At 40.0% G+C, this 23,749-nt stretch overlaps 1 protein-coding gene across 1 annotated transcript in view; it reads right to left on the bottom strand.

Annotated features, from left to right (window-relative positions):
• LOC134754059 (trithorax group protein osa) overlaps positions 1-23,749 on the bottom strand; it is a 135,408-nt gene that overhangs the window by 58,792 nt on the left and 52,867 nt on the right. The window contains exons 3-4 of the mRNA XM_063690158.1: positions 18,675-18,836; positions 9,663-9,725 (exon numbers count right to left, since the gene is read on the bottom strand). Coding sequence (XP_063546228.1) covers positions 9,663-9,725; positions 18,675-18,836 — 225 coding nt within the window. The remainder of the gene's footprint in view (positions 1-9,662; positions 9,726-18,674; positions 18,837-23,749) is intronic.

The raw sequence follows: 23,749 nt of genomic DNA, 5'->3' as shown, positions 1-23,749 counted from the left end.
CATTCAAATGTATATTTTTATTGGTGATCTAAACAGAGCAGAAGACTGCGAGACGAATTTGTTTTGACGCTTTATTAGGGTAATACATACTTATGCAAATCTACATAAATCCCCGAGGATCGGTCGATGCGCGACGCAGAGCGCAATCTCGAGAAACTTGTAACTCTCACTTTCGAGTAAGAAACGCTTGGATGCTTGCTAACAGGCACGTGCTTACAACGTCAATATAAATACACAACAACTACACAAAACAAAGACGGATGCCGGTTGACGTGACATTGACCCAACGCGGCTATGAAATCGGAATGTGTTGAATGGAAGAATATCTATCCGTCTAATACATATAAACATCGTACACATTACAACACACCACGCGGTAATTATCAAATCGTCTGGTACACGTAGGGGTTTCCCGTTGGATCAACGCCAACCGGAAGGGGCCATCTTTAAATATATTCCGAATAATAATGCTTACAACACCGTGTGGAAATTAGATAGACCGTTTTAGAGATACATATTTCATTTGTATCGTCTATCTATTTCATAATATAAATTGTTATGTAAACAAAAACATACCTTAGTGCTGTAACTTCTGTAGTGATTAATAAGTATAATAACTAATTAAAAGTTCCCGCTTGCACCATCCCACTAACCCGAGGTTAAGCGGTTAAACCGTTAACCCAGTGTCAAATTGTACTGATAACCATGGTAACTCCAGGTTTAACGGGTTAACCCCGGGTTAGTGGAATTGTGCAAGTGGCCCTTAGTCACCTTGGTGTATACGAAGCCGTTTATTATGTCAGTTATAGTATTCAACTCTATTGGCAGGTATAAGAGTTCAAGTTTAAACAAATGTGACATGCAGTTAAGCACGGAAATATGATAAATAGATAGTACTAATAATACTAAGAGGTACTTATAGTACATACATACACTACACATAGACACACAGTACATAGCACATAAGTAGGTACATAGTACTAATAGTTAGTACTTCATATTCTCCCATTACTTGAGACGAAAGTGGAGGACCCGCGCGAAATCGCCTTTTCATACAAACGTAGTCCTCATTTTCCTCTCTGGAAATTAACATAATTAAAAATATTTTTACACAATTTGTTGTATATCAACCACGGCTATGCCCCTACTACTACGGAAGAGTTAGGAGCATTTAAAAATTTGTTTCTCGCTCCTAATAAAAGTCAAACGTATGGGACATCAAATTATGTAAACATATTTTCCATAATATCAATATACAGAGAGGAAAATGGGGACTACGTTTGTATGGATAAGCGGCCGTTCCCTTTTCCCTCAAAGCGTAGTTTGCATTGGATGCGTATCAGTCAGTATGGCATGGGAAAGCAGTTGTTTATGAATCCGTTTCAGCTGACGTGCCGTCGCAGTCACCCTCGGCATAAAAACGGCTCGTTTTGATGCTTCGCAGAACGCGGTGTTCGGCATGGTCTGCCACTAGGTATGCAGTATGCATGAGTCGTTTGCAGTCTTGATCACGGAGCGGCCGTATATAAGACCAGGCGACTCCGTGCCGGCCATACATGACATCATTCAACGGGAATATTGCAGTGTTCTTTGAAAGATATATAAAATAATAGTCAGAGAGATTTGTGCGAGAAATAGTTTTACTGTTTCGAGGACAGAAATAACTACGAGCACATCGTACAAAAACGTCTACATTTTACCTAATTACCAAAGCATCGATCACAGGTTGTGTAACAGGACAGGATTGACGAGGAACAATTCCAAACTTGACCGAATCGAGCAAAAACGTCAAACACGAATGAAAGTTTCTTTCCTTGATTTAAAATGCTCGATGTGACTTGTTGTACATGTACTTACACCCCAGTCACCCCACCCTACGTGTAAGATGGAAAGTGAAATAAAAGCTTGTAAAAATGAGTTTTCCGAGACGATGCCATGAAACAAACAACAAACAAACATACCACAAAAAGTTTAATGCCGTATGTTTCGTCGCAGGGACATAGTATTAGGACCAGAGGAACAATGGGATTAGGTAACAGTCAGTGCGCCAGGTCGCGAAACATCACCAACGAGCCGGTGATTGATGGTAGCGACATCGTTGCGTCACGCCACTTGGGGTCGCGGGGTCAATGCCGTCATGAGCGATTACCTATAACTACGTCCTTTAGGCCGATCTTTATGTTGACCTTCGTACATCATATATTTGGGTATAGCTAGGGCTAACAGCCATACGAGCCCCCACGTGGCACGTAGCAAGCGGTTATTGTGTCCTACACGAGTGTCACATGTGCGTTAATGGCGCATAAGAACTTGCTTTGATTCTGTGTTAATAACTTCGGCAACGAACTCAGTACTAGTACTAGCACCGGTGATTTTACCACGAGTAACAAAATGATACGAGTACAGATTAAGTATAGTGGTGTTATTATATTAAGCTACGGTCTTCAGTAAGGTGACGGATCAAGTTTCATTTCTGCTGGTACTAAAAATACGACACCTAGGTATCGTATCTATATAGGTACGTTACTTAAGTCAGTACGGTAACAACTGTTTACAGTTTATGAAAATTGATAAACAAGGTGGGGTGGTCCTGGGTTACGTTACGACCGCCCGGAACGGTGGGCTTACGACCCCGTAGGATCGCTGCCGTAAACGACACGGCCGTTTTACGACGACTACACATCCGTACTCGACTGAAATAATAACGACCCACTCCTTCTCAATAAAATTTGTTTGGGTACTTCCTATTGACGAATTTCGAAAGGATGGCAGACAATTTTTTTGCTGCGATAAGACGATAGCCGAAGTCGGTAGGTACTTGGCAGTTTACTTTTTAAGTCCACTGAGGCGCACCGCAATGTGGAACATATTTCAAGTAATGTACCTTCAATAGAGTCCATAATTCAAAATCTTTGGACCGTATTAGACAACCAAAGTGAACTGAATACAGTTTATTTTTTCACTAGATTGCTTGCTCCACACACAATTTAAAAATAATATAAAATGAACTTTCGAAGTTCGAAAAGGGCAACTTTACCGCAAATGAACTCTATTATCCCACAAAATGAATACGGCGATTAACCAATAGCCCTACATTATTTAAAAGGTTAAGTAAACTAACCAAATGGAAAGCGGTAAATTTTATCAGCTGACATTTAATTGGAAGCCCTTATCTGGTCATATAGTCGTAACTTTATATCTGACACATCGTGCCCGTGATCATGAATTTTAAGACTGCCGTGAAGTATTTATAGCACGCCCGGATTTCGCTTAATGTGAAATGAAAATAAAAACCCTAAAAAGAATTAATTAGGGCGGTAGTAAAACTCACAATTGGGCTTAAATTTATAGTGCTTGCAATGAGAAGTATGTTAATATCGCTGGGTGGAAATTACAGCGATGTCAGATGCAGTTAAAAGTAAATGCGGCGGCCGGCACGCAAGGCTCACGGAGGAGAAACAGACTAACTAACTAACTACCCGAATGCGAAACATTTTGCAATCGTCTATTTCGCTTTTTCCTTTTTTTTCTGCGATTTGGACTTTTTAAATAGGCTAGGATATTGTGCTAGATCAGTTGTTGTTAATAGATTTGTTATTTTGAATTTGATAAAGTTTGTGCATACCTGCCTGTGTACTTATCTATGTATAGACCACCATCACATCAAACGTGTAAAGAAAGTAGACAAAATTCTATGTGACTACTAGCATTTTTAAAAGACACACAGTCCGTAAGGAACGAAGATGATGTTTGAATTAATCAAACAATTATATTCTTGTGGGACTAAGAACAGAAAAAACTGCAAAAAAACTTTACCTTAAATCCAAAGAATATTATTTACCTACTTATTTTTCACAAAACAAGCGCGCACGAATTTTTGCTCTACAGAAGCAATTAATTCCAAACTCTGGTCGTAACTTATGACATACAATCTAAGAAGAAATATAGCCTCGCAGAAGTTGAGAAGGTTCGGTTGCGTATCAGAGCCGTATCGTACGGTCCGGTTTACGGCCTCGTTACCGGCTGTATCGTTTTTACGGCGCGATTAAAGTGCCCGGCGCCGGCACAGCTACGGCGCAGTAATTGGGGTAAATCTTTTTATTGTGTACCATACTGCCAAACGGACCGTCGCCTCTTTGCATAGGAAAGCCGTATGCGCATACCTGAATAGCGTACGTAAAAATATATTATGTACAACTGTTCTTTCTCTTCAAATACAATCATTTTGCAAATCTTTCATTTTTGAAGTAAAAAAGTTATTGTCTGATACTTATATGTATCGTACCTATTATTTACATGCCTATACTTAACTAGTTTAATGTTGTGATAAAATCATTTCGCTAATTAAACATATAGGTGGTACATCGCTATTCACAAATCTAACAGTTACTCGCTGAAACTTGGGTCGCCGAAGAGGTGATGTGTGCACCGGGATGAAACCATTTCATATGTAGGATTAAAAACGACAGCATGTAATTTATTTAATCAATACAACGCTGATGTTACATTACAATAAATGAAAAACATGAAAATGCTTTATCTGATTTGTGAACCGCATAAATTATTAAAACGCAGCACGTTTTCGGGCGCATTTTGTCGGAGCGCGACCTGGCGGCGCATTATCGAAATCTCACCGCAATAATTACATTCGGGCAAACGCGGCCACTCCGTCCATCTGGACCAACTGCATCAATATAAAAGTGGACATTTTGCCGACCGATACATAATAATGTGGCTCTGAACATGTTTAATTAATAGTTCATGTTGATCGAGTCGGATAGGTATTGGATTTTTAATGTTATTTACAACGTTCCGTTCCATCTCAATTATGAATAAATAAATAATAATATGTATTCGCTGTGTAATTACAAAAAAACAATTGAACACCAAACATTTTGAGAATTGAATAGGAACGAATAATTCGCATGTTTTGAGATAAATGAGGTATTAAAGTTGTTTCATTACCGAAACTAATTTCGGTTGAAGTATAATAATTATTTTCCATACAATATGTCCCTATCCAATTGTCCATACATGGGCATCAGCAGTGATGGACTGGCCAAAAAAACTCAACTTTCAGGTTTTTCCGTTTCATTAAGTCGAAAGGACCAGGGGCCCTTTACAGATAAATGAAAAACGTCAAAAGGTAACTAGCAATGACAACATAGCGAGCGTACAAAACAGGCACAAAATTCAGATCAAAAACAAACAGGCTGCGTAGGCTGCTTACGCGACTTTGGCCCGGGGCGCGCCCGGCCCGGATTATATAGCACCCCCAGCTTATTCAATTAAAAACGGAACTCGCGCGCTTGACTATTCGCAATTTTGAAGGAAGAGCTCATGTTCCCCAAATGAAATTTGTGTTCGGGGCGGTTGTGAACGGAGGAAGGCTCGCGAAAATTCGCGAAGTGCCATCGCCACGCCATCGCTTTTCATCGGTAGCATCAGCTCGGGCTGCTAGTTTGAAATTAAATGTATAAAACAAACAGTAAATAAGTTAGGGGAAAGATTCTAAGCATTCAAGAATTCGTGCTGGGCTTACTTAACATTTTCCTACAAAAATATATCTGATGATAAAACACGTCGCTCTTGTTTGAAGTATGGATAAACTATTTGATAACTGTAAAACATTCACAACTACGTTTATGTATTTAAATTATACGGACTTTGTAGTAATACTTTTACGTAACAACAATCCAGAGATAAGGACGTGTCTCGTGTCAACCCTTAGCAATTTAGCAGACAGGGATGAAGGTCTCCATCAGAAAGTTGGGCGGCTCGAGGACCCGCCAGCCGACTGCGATGGCTCACTCGATAAAGATATTTTGTTTGCGGCGCAAATTGTCGATGCTGCGTTTCGGATGTTAAGGTCTATACAAAGATCATTTTTTTTAGTCAATAGGTAAAGTGTTATTTTGTTGGCAATGTCGGCCGTGGGGCAACGCTTGCCGGATCACACCGTCGCCTGATTACGTTCGCTGGTGCAGTCATTCATTTGCGTCCCGCCCCACTCAATCTCGTTTGTTATGAGCGTGCACCGGGCTGCTCTGCCTCTCGCTTTTTACATATTACGCATTACTTTTATAAGTTGTTATATAAGTAATGTTTCCAGCAGAGCATGATTATGCTCGCGCAAGTCGCAAGCAACTCCTTGCGACTTGTGCGAGCATTATGGGGTATTATTATATGTTATTTGGGTATTATGGTTTTAAACGGTAAATAAAATTGTGCCTTACCGGCTCCCATTTTGTTATTTTACAGCATATTGTCATTACTGTATAATAATAGCAGTTAACATTTCCTCAATAACCTCATTTCAAAACTGAGAAACAAATATGAGATGCGTTAGCAGCGCAACACCACATTCTACCTGAACATATGATTGGTTATACGGTAATCCCAACGCAAACTGCATTGTTAACTCCAACGTTAAGGCATTGTATAATCGTAGTATATTGTTTCCCATTCGGGCGCGACGAGGTAATGCACGCGATTATGAATGATATTGTAAAAGGACTTTGTACAAAGCCCTCCCCTCGGCGCCTATTCCTCTTGAGCCGGCACATTAGACCCGTCATTCAGGGAGCCTGGAGTTGCATAAATAAATAACTTGAATTAGAACCCTTCGCGTTCTTTGCGAGCGGCGGCAGAGGCGGTGAATAATTTTCTTAGCTTTTGTTGAATATATGTATTGTGCGCAAAATATATATCAATTTGTCAAAAGAATAATACTATATTTCTAAAACGATTTTCCGTGTTTTTTTTATATTTTAGTTGGACATATTCTGCCGAAAAATGTTTTTTATGACTATGAGTTTAGTAAACTTAAGAGGCCGGTGTCGATTTTAGTCGCAAAAATGTAAAATTAATAGATTTAGTCCGTGAATTTTTACACCTTTTGTTACCTAATTGAAATAACAAGTACTGGTTTCTATTAACACGTCTTCTTATCTTACCTTTTATCAGATCAATTTTTTGAAAACAGACTCGCTAAATTAGTAATGTTTGCTTTTCTGATGGACGTTTAGGTAAACGCGCGTAAAGCACCGATTTTGTCGCTCTTATTTGTAAATTTCGTAAAGTTTGGACTGCTAAAGATGGTAATTTTGTATTACACATATCCTGTACTTGACGTTTATCGGACTACATTTTTATTATTATGACTTTGAAGTAGTGTAAATGAAAGTTAGACGAAATCAATTTTCTCCAGAAATTACTTCAAAACAAGTGACAATTTCTTTAAAAATCGACTTAATTTCAACGTAATTTTGATACTTAAACAATCTACAACATTTGCTGAAACTATTCTTATACATCAATTTGTATAATTTACCACCATGATTTTTTGACGAATTTTTAAAAACTGCCCCTTCTCTTCATGCATTACCGGTGACGCACGCTCGCGACCTCATTATTAAAAGGCAAGATGAAAAGACGTGCTAATAGAAATGTTATTTAGATATTACGTAACAAAACGTGTATAATTTCAACGACTAAATCTATCAATTTTACATTTTTGCTCCAAAATCGACTACGGCCTCTTAAACATTGAAAATTTTTAGGCTACCCCTTAACAAAGCAAGACGCTAATCAAATACAAAATAGGGTCATAAAAATCCTAATATCGTATCTAAAAATCGCACTTGAAATAATCAAAGAGCGAAATAAAAAATACGGACAGGATCTGTTGTTGGGCGCTACAATAGATAGCGAGGGAACTCGGGACAGTCATTACAAAAAGCGTCACATCGTACGGGCCGGGTTTAATAATTCCACTCATTTGGGCCCCCCGGCCCCGAGACAATGCCGCCCGCCTAACGGTATCAATCAACATCAAACAGGCTCTAGTACAAGCACACGGGTTGTAGGGTTGAAAGATACAAAAAGACTAAACAGGAAAAAGGAGATTAGGTCAGCTGTTGCTGAAGAGATTGTATGCCTATCTGTTTGGCAACTGTACAATGTTGACATTATATAATTAGGTACTATAAGATTTTAGAAACGGGTGCAATATTGACTAGAAAGTTGTGTTAGGTATTCTAGATATGTCGATACCGTTTCGATAATTTTGTTTTCGATTTTCAAAGTAAGCCAGTCAAAAATAAATGTAAATTTATACTAAAAATCCTAGTTGCAAATACATAGTTTGCATTAACCGTGATGCTGACCGTGCATTTTGATAATGTCTAACCTGACATTACTAGCTGTCCGTTAGGGCGTGTGACAACCCTTAACGAATATGTCACTGTCGCCGGCAATACTTTTATCGCATAGGTCGCAACGCAATGCACGCAAGCGGCACCAGGGGCGCGCCCGCCGGCTAAATGAACTCTCCCATCACCCGTCCGACACAGCCATCACTTTGATCCGCTCCAAATGAAATGGCCAAATGAATAGCTGCAGCACAAATGGACACCCGATCAACAAAACCACTCCGCTCCTCCTAACTTTATCAAACTTTCATTCATGTTACCAACGCGCAAAGGTGCTTCGATTACCTCCAGGTACAATAAGGAAATTGCTTTCATTTCGCGAATAAAAACAATAGCAGCGTATGTAAATAATATTATTTACGGCGCAAGGTTTTCGTTTTAAACGGAGCGTCGTCGAGCGAGGTACAATTTAGCAAACAAGCTTATTGTGAAGTGAGTCCGCTTGCTAACTCGGAATATGGAGTGTCAGTCCGCAAATAGAGCCCGGCCCGGCTCCGCTCATATTCACAGGCCCACCACATGTGCTTGTGCGCTAATGAAGACGCGGCGTTTACGATTATTTTTATTCATAACCGTTCCGTTTGGAGTACGGCTCCCGCACGTGTGAGACGGCGAGGCGATGGTAATTACCGACCACTACCACGAATATTGCGCTGGTAACGATCACATTAATCAGTTAATGCGGCATCTTTATCATATTCTGCTGAAATTTATCTTATAAATGTAGGTGCTTTTATATTTTAAAACGACGTTTAAAATAATAAAGAGGCAACATGTTCGCGGAATGTTACTGGCACTAAACGCTACGAGAAGACTATTTTAGCATTAAACTACGTACGTGGTGCACTAAGTATAGCGCTTTACTTGATTGTTTGCGTACGTGACTCTAGCCGGTACGTTACTCAGCCATTAGCGTACATCACTTTTGTCCAACGTTGCTAATTCAATACAGAATTGCCTTGTTATTTGCATTCCAAATGGGATAGAAAAGATGTTTAATCAGTTAAAGGCAAGCCAGAAACTCTCGACTACCTACACTATCTCTGCAAGTGACTTGGTGTTTACGCAGAAGGTATTTTATTCGATATTAGCACGCGCCTGATAGCTTTTTAATAAGCGGTTCCGTGACTCATCGGCTGCATGTCGTCGTTGATTGATTGCGGAGAAGTCTTATATAACGCTGTACAGATAAATTCAAAAGCAAACGGATAGCTAAAGATGGTTTTTGAATTAAAATGCACGATTACTAACAACACGAACATGAAAATAAAAAATAGCTTAGAAGTAATTGCTAGAAGATATTAATTGATTTGTCTGCTGTTCGTTCACTTCATTGACTTTGCTCATGAAACAGGTTTTAAAATACCTCTGTAATATAAAGATTACTCTCGGTGACTTGACAGGATATTAATGAAGCTCCTACAAGTAAAAATAGTAGGTATTACTTACCGAATCAGGATCGTGTGCGTTTGGTGTGGACGGCTGAGGTGGCCTCGGCGGAGGTGGGTAACCCTGTGAAAGTAAAAATATAAATAATAAACATAACAAAATAGAATCGTTCCATTTAGACAACAATATTTAATAAGTACTCATTTACCATATTATGTTCTATAATATCTGGGAGACCGAGCTTTGCTCGGAAAACATAAAAACTCAAAAATGCGTGTTTTCCCAGAGATAAGACCTAGGTAGATCGATTTTTCGCCCCCGAAAACCCCTATATAGCAAATTTCATCAAAATCGTTAGAGCCGTTTCCGAGATCCCCGAAATATACGGATCCCTATGTTTGACATAATTATTGAAAGTCATAATGTAATGATTGTCAGATTATCATTAGTCATAATTCCGGAACCGTTAAATTTTCACAGGATTTCCGTAAGGTTAGGCTAGGTTAGTTTTGTTTTATGGCAATCCTGAAAAAGTTACGCGTTTCTGAGAAAAACCAAATTATGACTAATGAAAATGCGGACAATTATGACTTAAACCTTTATGGGAAACAATAGAGACCCAAATATATATATATTATACCACGTGGGTGGCAAACAAGCATACGGCCCGCCTGATGGTAAGCAGTCACCGTAGCCTATAGACGCCTACAACACCAGATATTAAATGCGCGTTGCCGACCCTTTAAAAACCTGTACACTCCTTTTTTCGAAAAACCCCATACTGTAGCCTCTCGGGAAAAATATTTGTTATTTGTATTACTTGTTACTACCTTTAATTTGTTATATATTAGACACCAAATATTTGAATGCTTACGGAAACAATATTAAAAGTGACAAAATGTCATGTCAAATAAATGTAAGACCGGTGTCAGGCATACCATCTCAAGAGATTGTAGTCGGCAACTCAGTTAAGCGACTAATTGAAAACGGCGGCGGGCTTCTACGAAACTATTCCTTTCCACTTCCATCTGCCTTTATGGGAGATATTTTAAAATCTTTCTCGACCCGAGAATTCTTGGAACGGACGCGGAGAATACTATAGGAGATATACTAAGCCACTAGGAATAACTTTACGTTCTCGAGCTACATTGCAGGAAGGTAAAATATGTTTGCGATTGAATTAAACATAAACATTTTTGTAAAACAACGGCGGTTGTTAAGCAATGGCCGTTTTAAAACCAACGCAAAAACTGTCTCGCCATAAAAGTAAAACTGTCGACGTTTTAAGTGTCCAATCGTTTCGATTCATGTTAAATGTTTAAACGACAGCCGAACTAAGTCGAAACTCAATTTCTCCCGTTACATTGAATAACAAAAACAAGTTCGTGCTTACATCGGAGGGAAGAAAGAAATGAGTCTCGAATGCGCCAAAGCGAAACGTAGTTATTTTGTCGACAATTTACTTTGTCGTCCACAGGCAACCCTCATTATCCCCGTCTGTGTGGCAAGTCAAACTTGATCATAGCTTTTCCTTTAGCCTTAATGAATGAATGTTTTAAATGTGTCGACATTAACTAATGATAGAACTAGTAAATGTATTCCCTATTATTGTCTTGTATTATTAATTTGTTTTTATGAATTGCATTAGTTGGTTTTCATAATTTTACTTTAAGCGTTAGAATAATGCAACTTATTCAAAAGCTTAAAACTACGTTTTGAGCACACCAGTTGGTAAAGGCTCTATTGATTGTTAAAAAACTGATAAGAAAGTTGCATTTTATAGACATGTGGGCAAAGTAATCAGATGCAAATTTTGAGTTGTTTCCTTTATGTTGGCAAGTAGAATTGACTTTTAAATGATAAATATTTAATAACGTTCATTTGGATTTGATTTGGTTTGATTTTGTTTGATATTTTAAGGTTAGTATTTTCCTCGCATTGGTGTGGTGAAATTACGTTTTTCAGAAGTATTAAGTTTGAAATGACCAAACTTGCTAAACGAGGCGGTCACTTGTCTTTTGATAGTTCTTATTTATGTTATTTAAATCGCTTATCATAATCACGATTCTATCATAACCTACAAGGCCCCGAAATGGATTAGTCGAGCGATGTTAGCAAGAAATTGAGCATGTTTTCGCAGAATAGCTTTAATATTGGGGCGTCTGTCGTGAAACTGACGTTTCAAGCGGCGTCGCACGATATCGACGGCGTTACAAGTTCTAATCTTTCAAACGTGCTCCTCATGTGTAATAGCCGGGGGACAAAATTACTACGGCTACCAGACCCTTCATTCCGGCAGCTTAACGAGCGATAACCTCAGACAAACCAGTATATATGTAATCTCCGATTATGCACAGTTGCTACGGCTTAAAAGTCACACAAATACTAGTTCGCCTGCGCTCAGTAAGTACCAGGACTAACAGTCCAGAGATTGCGGTATCTCTTCGAATACCGAATTTAGATTTGGATGGAGTTAACTGGCGCTAGTGAATCCGAAAGAGTACTTCGTTGTGCCGGGTGCAGTGTAAATGAGAGTTTGCGGTTAGAACCGGCACGGTTCGCTTGCAGTCCGCCTTCGCACTGGGATGTTATTCTAATGGTAAACGAATCGGTATAAGTACGCTCTGCCCTCGCGTTGTTACGGATTTTGAGGTCACTTTACCCTGGTTGGCCAGTGTTCAGTTCGCCTGTGCTCGGTAGGCAACAAGAGCACAGCCTGCAACCGCCCGCAGTAAATCGTGCCGTCGTCAGGCTAGACCTTTGACGTCCGTTCCGAGAGTCACTTCAAATAGGGTTGGCTACATTGAATGTTTCCTTTGATTTTTCTCTGTTAGCTATTCTGCTTATTTTATAATACAGCGCGAATAAAGTAAAAATAAAATGCTGGCACGATCAACAAACCCTGTCTGCCCTTGCAGAATTTTGAGCATTCGTGTCCTGCATTAAACTGTAATCACAACAAATTTTAAGGAGCTAAGTGAGATAAAACACGACGTATTAATTTTAGTTTCCTTTTACTTGGCTAGAATATGATTATTCTGCAGGGGTGGCTCGGCCCCATTTGTTACTGTGCATTCCGGCAACCCTGGCCGGGTATTCTCTTTGGTTGCGCGAGTGAAGGAGAGTTGGGAGTTGGGAGCCAAGCGTAACATGACCTCGAGATAGGTATCAAATATGTGTAATCAGAGAGTAAACGAGTATGCAAGCGTTGGGAGTGACAGGCGTGCCCGAGAATGCGCCGCAGTCAGCGCTTTAGAGGCTTCCTGCTAGCGAGGGCGATACGCCACACTAAAGTTCGCAGAATCTGCACTATTTTGCTGTGTGTTTATGAGAGCGGGCTGAAGCACAAGAACTACATATTTTGTATCATGTTTTGGAGTTGAAATATGTTTCATGAGATCATGAGGGTTAAATTCCCCGGATGCCTTCTATTACATGAATATAACTTGTTGCATAGCTGAACAGTAAACAATGATTCTTTTAGAATGAAGTTTTCGCATTAGCTCACATGTAAAATCATAATTTTGAGGCAAATTTAATTCAAACTAAATTTAAAATCAAAACTTATCAATCGGAATATCATTAACACCTACCTAAATATCGACGACATATCGTACAAAAATGTATCTCAGCGTTCACAAATATAAAGCATCTTTCATATTCATCTTTTCATATTCAAATTACAATATTCAACTTTTTTAGTAACAATCGATTTAGTTATTATTATGATCTAGGTAATCATAACATTGAATATCAAAGAAACTAAATCGTAAAGGTATGTCAGTCAAATTCCTCAAGGCAAAAATCCCCGAGGCCCACTTCAGTCGAGCAATTAATCGCACGGCCTTTGACAATATATTTCCTTGACAATAAAATATACTGTGTTATCTGTTTTTTACTGGCGGGCTAGCAGCGCGCAGAGCTGTCGCGAGCGACTGAGGGAGAATATTAAAGCGGTCCGTCGGACTATTATAACTTGTCATTCTGGCCCAGTTGTGTTCTGTGAGCTTTGGAGATAGCGCGGCTTAAGTCAACGACACTTTTGTATTTTTATAAACCTAAGCTTTAGCACGCTAAAGTCAGTATGAAGCATTATAAGGATTATAATAGCGTTTGATGTTTCAATTAGGTATAAAAACAAATCTACAAGTATAAACCGCAGCATCGCATCGTAATTAACGTTGGTATAATGCTGGAGTCCAGTAAAATATAATTAGTGATTCCTCATTACCGCGCTGGCCCCTCTGGACGTTCGTGCGTCTACGGCTTATGGTTATTAATAACGCCGGCCGGCCCGCTCCGCCCCGCGCCCCCACTCGCCCCCTCGCTCGCCCGAGCCGCGCGTCTGACATTTTAATTCCGGACCCGCACCGCAAGCCTTTTATATCGACATTATTTTATCGACACACAAACTTCTCTACATTGTTACTTTGAAGCAAGCTATTTACATGACGCCGAACCTACAACTTCGTAGATTGCTGTCGCTGTGAGCATTCATAAGTAAATTTACATTCAATTTAACGTACAAATGTGGCATAGCGTCTTCTTATTTTATATCTAATCTAATGTACCTAAGTGGTAGTGGTAGAATACAACTATTTTATAAGAGTAGGTATATTTTCATCGATTTTCTTCAAACTCAAAAGTCCCAAAACAAACATTTTTGATCTTTTGAACCATTCCAAAAACACACCGACAATTAAATTTAAACTGAAAATACTGTAGCAATATCTATTAGATCCCTTCCGTAGATTTATAGGAGCGAAAACCAATTTGGCAGTTATTGGTGCAGGCCGAGTAAGTTGGGCGAGAGTTGGTATAATAGCGTGTTACATCGAGTCGAAGTTACGGGGAACATCACTAGCTACAATGGCGGTCGGGCGAGCGCAGGTCGAGCAAAACATGGCTGCCTGGTAGGCGGTGCGCGCGACAGGGACCGCGCTAGCGCTGGTTGATTCTGTCCCCGTTGCTCTCGCACGCAACACGCGCATCGATCTCCACTCGCCGTACTCGCCCCCAGCGCCAGAAAGGCGGAACTAACAAAATTACTGAGCGCTTTCGAGCCGCTAATCATGAAATAAGATACGACGTTTCATTTCGAGCGTAGGACACACTAGCGATCACGATGCTGGAATGGCCCTTGACTCTCGAAATTCTCAACTGACATCGTGGAGTATTAGCCGCGCGTCGCTCGCTGGGACTTTTGTGAAGCCTACTGAGAAATAATTTTTTTAGACGTTATATTACATCGATATGCGAATTAGGCAGATTACACTTCACTGTTTGCTTAGTAACGATAGTTAGGTACATTGTTAATGCCTCTTGCAGAACTTTACCTTATTTTGCCGTCGGTCGGCAACAAGGGTAGCCTGTCGGCTGTCTGACAGGTGTAATAAAGATTTGAATAGACGGGTATCGGCGCTCTCGGCTCCGGTTACGTTAGCATAAATTGGAGGCGAAGTTCCCGTAACCCTAACGGAGTGTTTAGAGAGAAGCGTAAAGTTAAATCGACAGAAGACGCCCGCTCCCGAGGGTTGCTTGTCTGCTCCGTCTATCATGTGATAGCTAACTGACGTTTCATTTTTTCTACGTTAAAGTATTTTCTCTCTGAATTATCGACGAGCATTTAAGCATGAATTGCGTGGTTTAAATGGAATTATAAACTGAAATAAATGTCATATACTAAGAAAAAGTGACCAAGGCCTCCAGTGCCCCATGCTGGAACCGAACCAGCGTCCTCTGCTATCGCGGCAGGTGCCTGTGCCATTCGGCACAAAATAATTTAATTTGTTCTAATACTTCTAACAGTTTTAAATTGAATTTTCGATAAATAGCATATATCATAAATCTATGGGGATATAACATAAATCGTTCCATTAGTCCCTGACAATTATTATTATGTATAATTATTGGTGCAATGAAGAATATTTACTTACAATTACAAAAGGAAAAATAGTCATTACTTGGAAGAGAAATCTCCCCTTTTGAAAGTCAAGGACTATGCAAGTATTTATTCGAGTATCAAAAAGTGCATTTAAATTTTCTATTTATACCCAGCAAAAAGTACTACATCAGCTACATGGAACATATTTGCATAAAAGATTCTCAAACAGTCACCGCTTATTGATATAATGAGAATTCAAATAACTTGCTCATTTCCATAAACAGTAAATGTCACTTTGATAGTTGTATCTACGTCAGTAAGGACTAATTACCGTGCTAATATCGTTTCATTCAGGCAACTCTAGAAAACACAAATCGGAAGCAACCTTCTACCTTAGGACATAAAGTTACAATTTGAAGTAGATTGCTAAGAACGTGGTTATGAAATACGTTTAATAGGAAGATGTAGTTAAGAAGCATGGTTTATCGTTGGCAGCAGGCCGCCGGCCACGTGCGGTCCATACAACTCGGGAGTCGGGAGTATAGTATAAAAATGTAAATCTCCCGAGGAACCGAGCGTGCCAAAAACCTTCACTCACGTTTCACAATGAATTATTCGATCGCTGCAGTAGGTAGCTCTGATGATATGCAGTCACGCACACATACGACACGGCACGACATGCATGACATGCCTATTACGTTTATTATAATAGGTATTAGCGACCCGCCCCGGCTTCGCACAGGTGCAATACACACAAACCTTTCTACACATATACACCTTTACACATACCTATACCTTTTATACATATAAACCTTTCTCTTGAATCTCTCTATGTATTAAAAAAACCGCATCAAGATCCGTTGCGTATAGTTTTAAAAATCTAAGCATACATAGGGACAGACATCCATCCAGACAGCAGGAAGCGACTTTGTTTTATACTATGTAGTGAAGGGGAAAATACTGGAATTTTTAATTAAGTTCACAACCATTCCTGCAACACATAGAAAAGTATCTACCTAAAAGATAATGCGCCCTTGCAAATTGCAATGGTATGTCATCAAATAAACCGTAGGCAAGCCCTATTTGAGCATAACCCTATTTTTCTGAAATAACTCATAGATAAGGTATTCCATACCGGGGTCTCAAAATATGCAACCAGGAATGAGTTTTACGGACGCCTCGCCACTAGAGCTTCATAAAGCAGCAAGTTAGTTCATTTGGGACAAAGTAAACAAATAAGACAGTTATAACAAAGGCCACTTATTACCGCCACGCTCACGGCTGAAATAAACAAAACCCCGGGCCGAGGGTTGCGTCCAATGCAATAACAGTTAAGTTCATAACCCGACTTTCACCTTAGCCGACTTTAAAGTAGGTATAAAGCTTTTCTTCGGAGATTTCAATTTGTGAGTGAAATATTTTCTCTAAGGCAACTCAGGCAACCTTGGCAGACAATTTTCATTAAACTCCACTAAGTCTTTTTATAGCAGACGAGAAGAAATTTGCACCGAAACGTTATATTTAATATATGAACTGGTACATTTTCGGGAATGTCTAAACGAGATCCTTCGTGATAGTGGTGAATATGATGATTCTACAGGGCCATCAATAAATAAGGTATCAAGATGTACAGTTTTTCTCGTAAACGTGTTACAGAAAGATAAAGATGTAAAGGACGCAGTAAACATCAAATGACTTTGTAGTAAAACCCCGAACTAGATAAACATCGACGAAATCAACTACAGAGCATTCGGAATCAGAGAAAAGCCGTTTATCTTGCCGGTTCGCTTCGCTATCTCGCGCAAACGTATTTCAGTGGAGCAGTCGACTCAGCCGAAATTATCGAAAATTTCCGCCGCCGACGCCGCGCCGCGCCGCCTTGCCGCGATATCGGGGCGATAAACGAAATGCAAACATGACCAGTGCTGCAAATTCGCGAGTTTTTATAACACTAAACTACTGAAAACATCCATCCAAATAGTTTTGTTAGTGTTCTTTTTTTTATCTGTTATTATATTGCTTAGATTATTACTAGCCGATCTGTAACTCCGTAATCTGTATTTGTTATCTGATAAAGTTTACGTACGTTGCATTTAAGTTATGGTATTTTATCAATTCCAAACTTATAAAAAACCTACCTAAGAACCATAAACGCTGCACTGATGCAACTATGGGTCAATCTGCCAAACTAACCGTTCTGGCTAGGAAACGGGTAAAAGTTAGTGGTGTAGTTGCTTAAAAAATACTGAATTCATCACCTAAAATGCTAAGCTGACAACACTAGCTAATACGTCGTCCGCCCACCCGCTCGCTCATCGCCACATGTGGCTTACATTACGGTCCGACAAAACACCGGTTCCGATAGTTTTCAAAACAAAGTGATCGTTATGCGTTCCTTTCCTTTAGTGCGAACCGTAATCAGGGGCGGAACCTTTCCGCCGTGTCCAACACTATGGCCGGGCCGTGTATGATAATTGATAAAGGGTACATCGATAACAGCGATTTGTTATCAATTGCACAGTTCTACTTTTATACATGCGTCATCCAGCAGGCTATGCAATCAACTGATTGCAATTTTCTGGGTATGGATTTCCATTGCCACATATTTTAAATATTGCCCATACAAAGACTTGCAGAGTCAAGATAAAGGGACCGAGATACATAGTTACTGTATCATTGAGACACAGCCATAGTGGTATTCGTATGATAAAACTATATATTACTTTCAAGTAGTTACAAACAAGCCTTATATGCACCTACACTGATCTTAATACCGGACTACCTTGAAATGTGTTCTTCTAACCTTAGTAACCCCACAGTCTCTACTTTACATGCCTGCATTACGTTTAAATTATGTAACGAAGCTTTGAGTTGTGAGGGTCGAGGGTAGAAAGGTCCGACAGTTGCTTGCTTGCGGCAAATTTGCTCGACGGCTTCGAAAGCTAACACGACTTGTGGGTTGCACCACTTGCACCACGCACAATCAACATGAAGTAATCAACGTTTAAAACAGCGGTGGTAGCTGTCATGTCAGCTGTCAATGACGTTAACAGAAAGTTTTGTGCAAACGGCCCCAAGATACGTGGTGGTAAGTGGGCGGGCGCTCAATATCTTGCGTCAGTGACAGTCTTGCCACGCTTGGCGGCGCTATGGCTGCGAGCGGGCCGCTGTGTGGTGTTGGCATTTACCTGGTGTTGAGGAGGTGGCTGCGCCCCGTGGGGCGGGTGGTGCGGCTGGTGCTGCGAGTCTTGCGTCGGGGACAGCCCGCCGGGCGCGCTTGGCGGCGCTCCGGGACTCGGCGCGCCCGGCGGCTGCGAAGGAGGCTGTGGCGAACCGCCTCTCTCGTAACCCTGAAAACATTCCGATACGTTAAAACTAAATGAAAAATTATAATAAACAGTAACTAGCATTGGATAATTTAACGAAGTAATACCTACTCCATACTCTGTATCAAAAGTAGTTAAAAGATGAACGTGCCTGATGCTACTGGACACATAACATAAAGGCCAGACTATTGGGCATTCATGGCTTTATTTAAGAATAAAAACGAACGATACCTGTGGTAGCAACGATGTTCATTGTACTTATTACTTCCACTGCACTAAATGTATAATGTATTGATGGTCAGAATAAAATTCAATTTTCCCCTCACTAGCTCGGAAAGCCGTCTTTTATCCTTTAAAACAAGCGGGGAAAAACGCATTTTATCCACTAGTGGGGAAAGTAATTTGACCTTGGATGGAGCGTGTTTAAGTAGCTTTAGACAGATAACAAAACGTAAAACGCTCATAATAATGGTTCGTTCGATATTAATTATCATTAAATAAATGGTTTGTACATTTAATAAAAATACCAAATTTAGCTTTATTTCATGATTTTAAGTCATAAACCTTAAATTCCATAAGAAACATTTGTTTTTTTATATGATGTTGAATGTAATTCTGAACGCACAAGTTGAGTCGATGCAATTTCAAAACGCATCGTCAGAAATGTCAACATTGTCAACAAAAAATTTCTCACCGACTCCGACACGTAAAAATACACAACTCTAACGCCTATGGATGTTGCACTTTCCTCGCTATAGTGAGAGGAAAAGTTTTGTGTTACACACGGGTGCAAGTGTATTTTACTTCTCGTGTGTTAAAACACTCGCTACGCTCAGGATTCTATTTTAGAACCACTCGCTTCGCTCGTGGTTCAACTATAGAATCCTTTCGCTTACTCGTGTTTCAGTTCCACACTCGCGGGTAAAATACAACTTTGCACCCTTGTATAACAAATAACTATTTTTTTATCTATTTTCTCTTGGTCACTACAATCCATAAAACCCAGCTACAGCAAAGTACAAAATAACAATATCAATTAATTGAACACCTATCACATGAATTCTTATCTAAAACGCTTGAATGACTATTTAGATCATAAGTAACATGTAAGAATGAAGAACTTAACAGAACGATTAAGATATCAAACCACATGGCATGAAGTTGCGGAAAATAGCACCGCGGTAAACATGTTTCGTACAGATGTCGAGCAACAATCTAATCGGTACGAGATGGTACGATTAATCATCTAAGATTCTAAGCCGTCCTTGGCCATGACTCACTTAAACAATCCCATAGCGATCGAATCAACCGACTTCGAGACCGACACAAACCTATATTTTGTTGGCACGCTACCGCATTCTGTCGGAGAGATTTGCAACTATAATAAGCTGAATAACGTGATTTAACATTGTTACTTTTTGTTGTTTAGTTATTATCTGTTTTTCTTTTTTTATTACCTATGCAATGCAACAACTTTCAATCTTATTAGGCCCGCGCACAATTCTAGCTATGTATACTAGAAAATTCGTAATATGAGATCGCAAAATACTTAGATAAGTACGGTTTTTACTCACTATTATTTTTAGTGTGCACGACGTACAACCGCCGCGGACACTCGTGCCTGAGGAAGGATTCCCAAAGAATCCGAAACATGTCGCCAATAGCGACTAAAATAATAGTGAGTAAAAACCGTACTTATCTAAATATTTTGAAATATGTGTCACGATAGTTTAAGTTCGCAAAATACTTCATGCAAGTAATTAAAGTTGTGTACAGTTCAAACATGTATTGTATGGAGTTAGATTTTCTAAATCATTATTTTTTCTATATGTGACACATAAATGTTAAGAAGAATATAAACAATTTAGTACATAACAGTGTCCCTCGCGAGTGGAATCGCTTTTAAGTTATTCACAAGACAACGGCAGTCAACATTTGATAGCAGATTTCAAGAAGTCCTTTAGAAGCACAACTGAGGCATGTTGTATCGACCACATTAGACATACCTATATATCATCTCAATAAGGCGCTTGTAGCAAATACTGCCACAATCAACCAAAGATTTGAAACTACCATCCAACAACAATAAGGTATGAAACAATCGCGCACGTGCAGGGGTCGTCGGCCGCGGCCTTGACCGTGCATCCATTATGCACACCAGTTTACTTGCGAACGAGTGCACTACGCACCTACCAGTACCTACTACAATGTCTGCATAGGCCGCAATTGACGTCGAGCCTCGCTAAATATTGGATGAGGTGGGCGCAGAAAACATTTCAGTTCAGGCGGCCGTGCATGAATGGCTGGAGTGACGTGTTGGAAGTAATAGCTTTCTGATGTTACTTTATGGGGTGTTTTCTCCCTACTTCGCCCACCAACGGCCTTGAGACCACTGCATTTGTTATGCACAATCAATTATTACGCTCCTGTTCCAATTCCCTGCTACTACTCCAACCGTAATGAGGTACAGCGAGCTGAAAAAAGTGCATACCCACTATGAATGAAATGAAACACATAAAATGGGTATACGCTTTATGTGTACGTATACAAATGAGTCTTCTACTTTTCCGAGACTATAAGTATACTTACTAATGGCCTTGACCATGCATATATCTAATAGGTACGCATATTAAAGGCATTACGCTCCAACCTCTTTGCAATTACATTACACTGAGCTCACCGAGGAATGGATTTAATAAGATGAGGGCAAAAGAAATCTCCACGTCATTAATGTTTGATGAGTAAGCTCTTTCATCATTATGCAATTGTCTTAGCAAGAGCACAACCGGGATTAACATACCTAATTGAACACATTAAGGCAGTGATTAAGGCATTACATAAATGTTAGATCAATTTTGTACTGACTACTGACAATTTGTTCTGATAAAAATGTTGAAGCTGAAATTTTGGTTATGAATTGTTAGGGTTCCGTACCCAAAGGGTAAAAACGAGACCCTATTACTAAGGCTCCGCTGTCCGTCTGTCACCAGGCTGTATCTCATGAACCGTGATAGCTAGACAGTTGAAATTTTCACAGATGATGTATATCTGTTGCCGCTATAACAACAAATAATAAAAACAGAATAATATAAATATTTAAATGGGGCTCCCATACAACAAACGTGATTTTTTTGCTGTTTTTTTTTTTGTTTTAATGTATATTGGCTGACATCAAAGTGGTGTAGCTCAACGCAGTACCCATAAGATTAAAGCTATAAATAATACTATGCTTTTCAGAGGAAACCCGAAGGCAAGTAAAGAGTAGTACCTATTTACGGTGTTATCAGGAGAGCAGTACCCCTGCGGTTAAGCGAGGCGTGCTCGACACGGTTCACTGCAGCGGTGATTCCGTCAATCTCCGAATGCTTTCACTCTGGGCCCGCGGTCTCCGCGGTCACGTTTCAAGGTTGCCAGATAAACCTATGCTGATATTTGCGACACCGGGTCAAAATTCATTCGCTTCACTTCCTCTATTTGCATGCGATATGATAGCCACAGACAGCCGGGGTGTCCGGGGTGGGTCTAAATCAGTGAATTAACGTGATTTTAGCTAAAACCCCACAGTCCACACTCATTATAAAAACATATCATTGATATCTAAAGTATTGTCTCTATTATATGCAAAGACAAACGATTTGTATAAATAAAGAATTCTTTAGTTTCGAAATGAAATGAAATGTCATGTTATGAAACTTATGAACTTAACTTATCTCCCATTTATATCCTAAGCATAAGGACAAAGGTCAATGTACCGTTAGTACAATTTATGTAGATGGCGGCATCAACTATTCCTCCCCAAACTTGGAAGCGTCTTTAACGCAGCGTCTTACCTTACGTAAGCGAACAAGTCGCGAACGCGTAGCGAAGTGGCGCGGCGGGTCCACGGCGTTCGCGTTCGCAATCGCTCACGTAGGACATTTCTATAGCTATCAAAGGATTGATTCGCCCGCGCCGAATCGCTTTATTTCGCATTCGCGTGTTGTTCGCCTACGTAGTACGCTGCGTAAGTTATTATAAAGTCCTGTCTTATCAAGACATTAAAACGAAGTTCAAAAGGCCAAGGTTTCAATCGGCTTAGGCGGTCGGTACGCCTTGGATTTTCAACTTCTGCGTAATTGGATATGCAGCGACCCATTTCCCAGCAAAGCCGAAACCTATTCAATACGATAGGACGGTGGCTATCATTCCAATTAGCATCGCGGCTACATTCGTCAATTTGTATCGAATCGATGGAATCAAAGGGGTCGGTTCCAATTCCAAAACTAAATATTCATAAATATATATTTTTTGTTTGTATTGCACAATGGGTAGCCGGGTAGGTACAACTTTATGAATAGACTTTTGCTCTAGGAAAGATATATTGTATAAACAACGATTCCTGTGAACAGATTTATAAAAAGAACTGTTAAAGAAGGGTCGCAAACAAAACAAAATATGAACGACCACTTTCCCAGAATTATAATTTCGGGGGCAAAGTTTGTCTGGAAGAGCAAAACAGGAAATCGCGGCTATTGCCTGGCTGTGGAGTTGAAGCGAGTTTCAGTGGAATAATCCGCGCCAGTCGCCAACCAATCCATCAAAGGAAGGCGACCGGATCGGGTGTGGGTACACCCCCCGTACCCACATAAATATTGCGGGTAGGTGAGTACAAACCCTTTGACCGAGTTCTGTTTACTTTCGTTTTCGCTCAGCTGACGGGGACGCCACCCCCATCGTACGCCTCCACTATTATTATGATAATTAGAGAGCTATCAACGTGATATTCACTACGCAATGTCTAATTGCAGTGACGCTGACGAGCGGCACTGTTGTTATCTGCCGTCAGTTGCTACAATGAATATCGACATTCTTGTTTAGATAGTCGTTTCTTATTATGAGCGTTTGTTATTGTTTTTGAAGTACACGTGTGACGACTCAAGCTTAGAGGATTCAACGAC

This window comes from Cydia strobilella, chromosome 1, assembly GCF_947568885.1.
Source record: "Cydia strobilella chromosome 1, ilCydStro3.1, whole genome shotgun sequence".
NCBI classification, from domain to species: Eukaryota; Metazoa; Arthropoda; class Insecta; order Lepidoptera; family Tortricidae; genus Cydia; species Cydia strobilella.
This window is presented reverse-complemented; position numbering and strand designations above follow the sequence as displayed.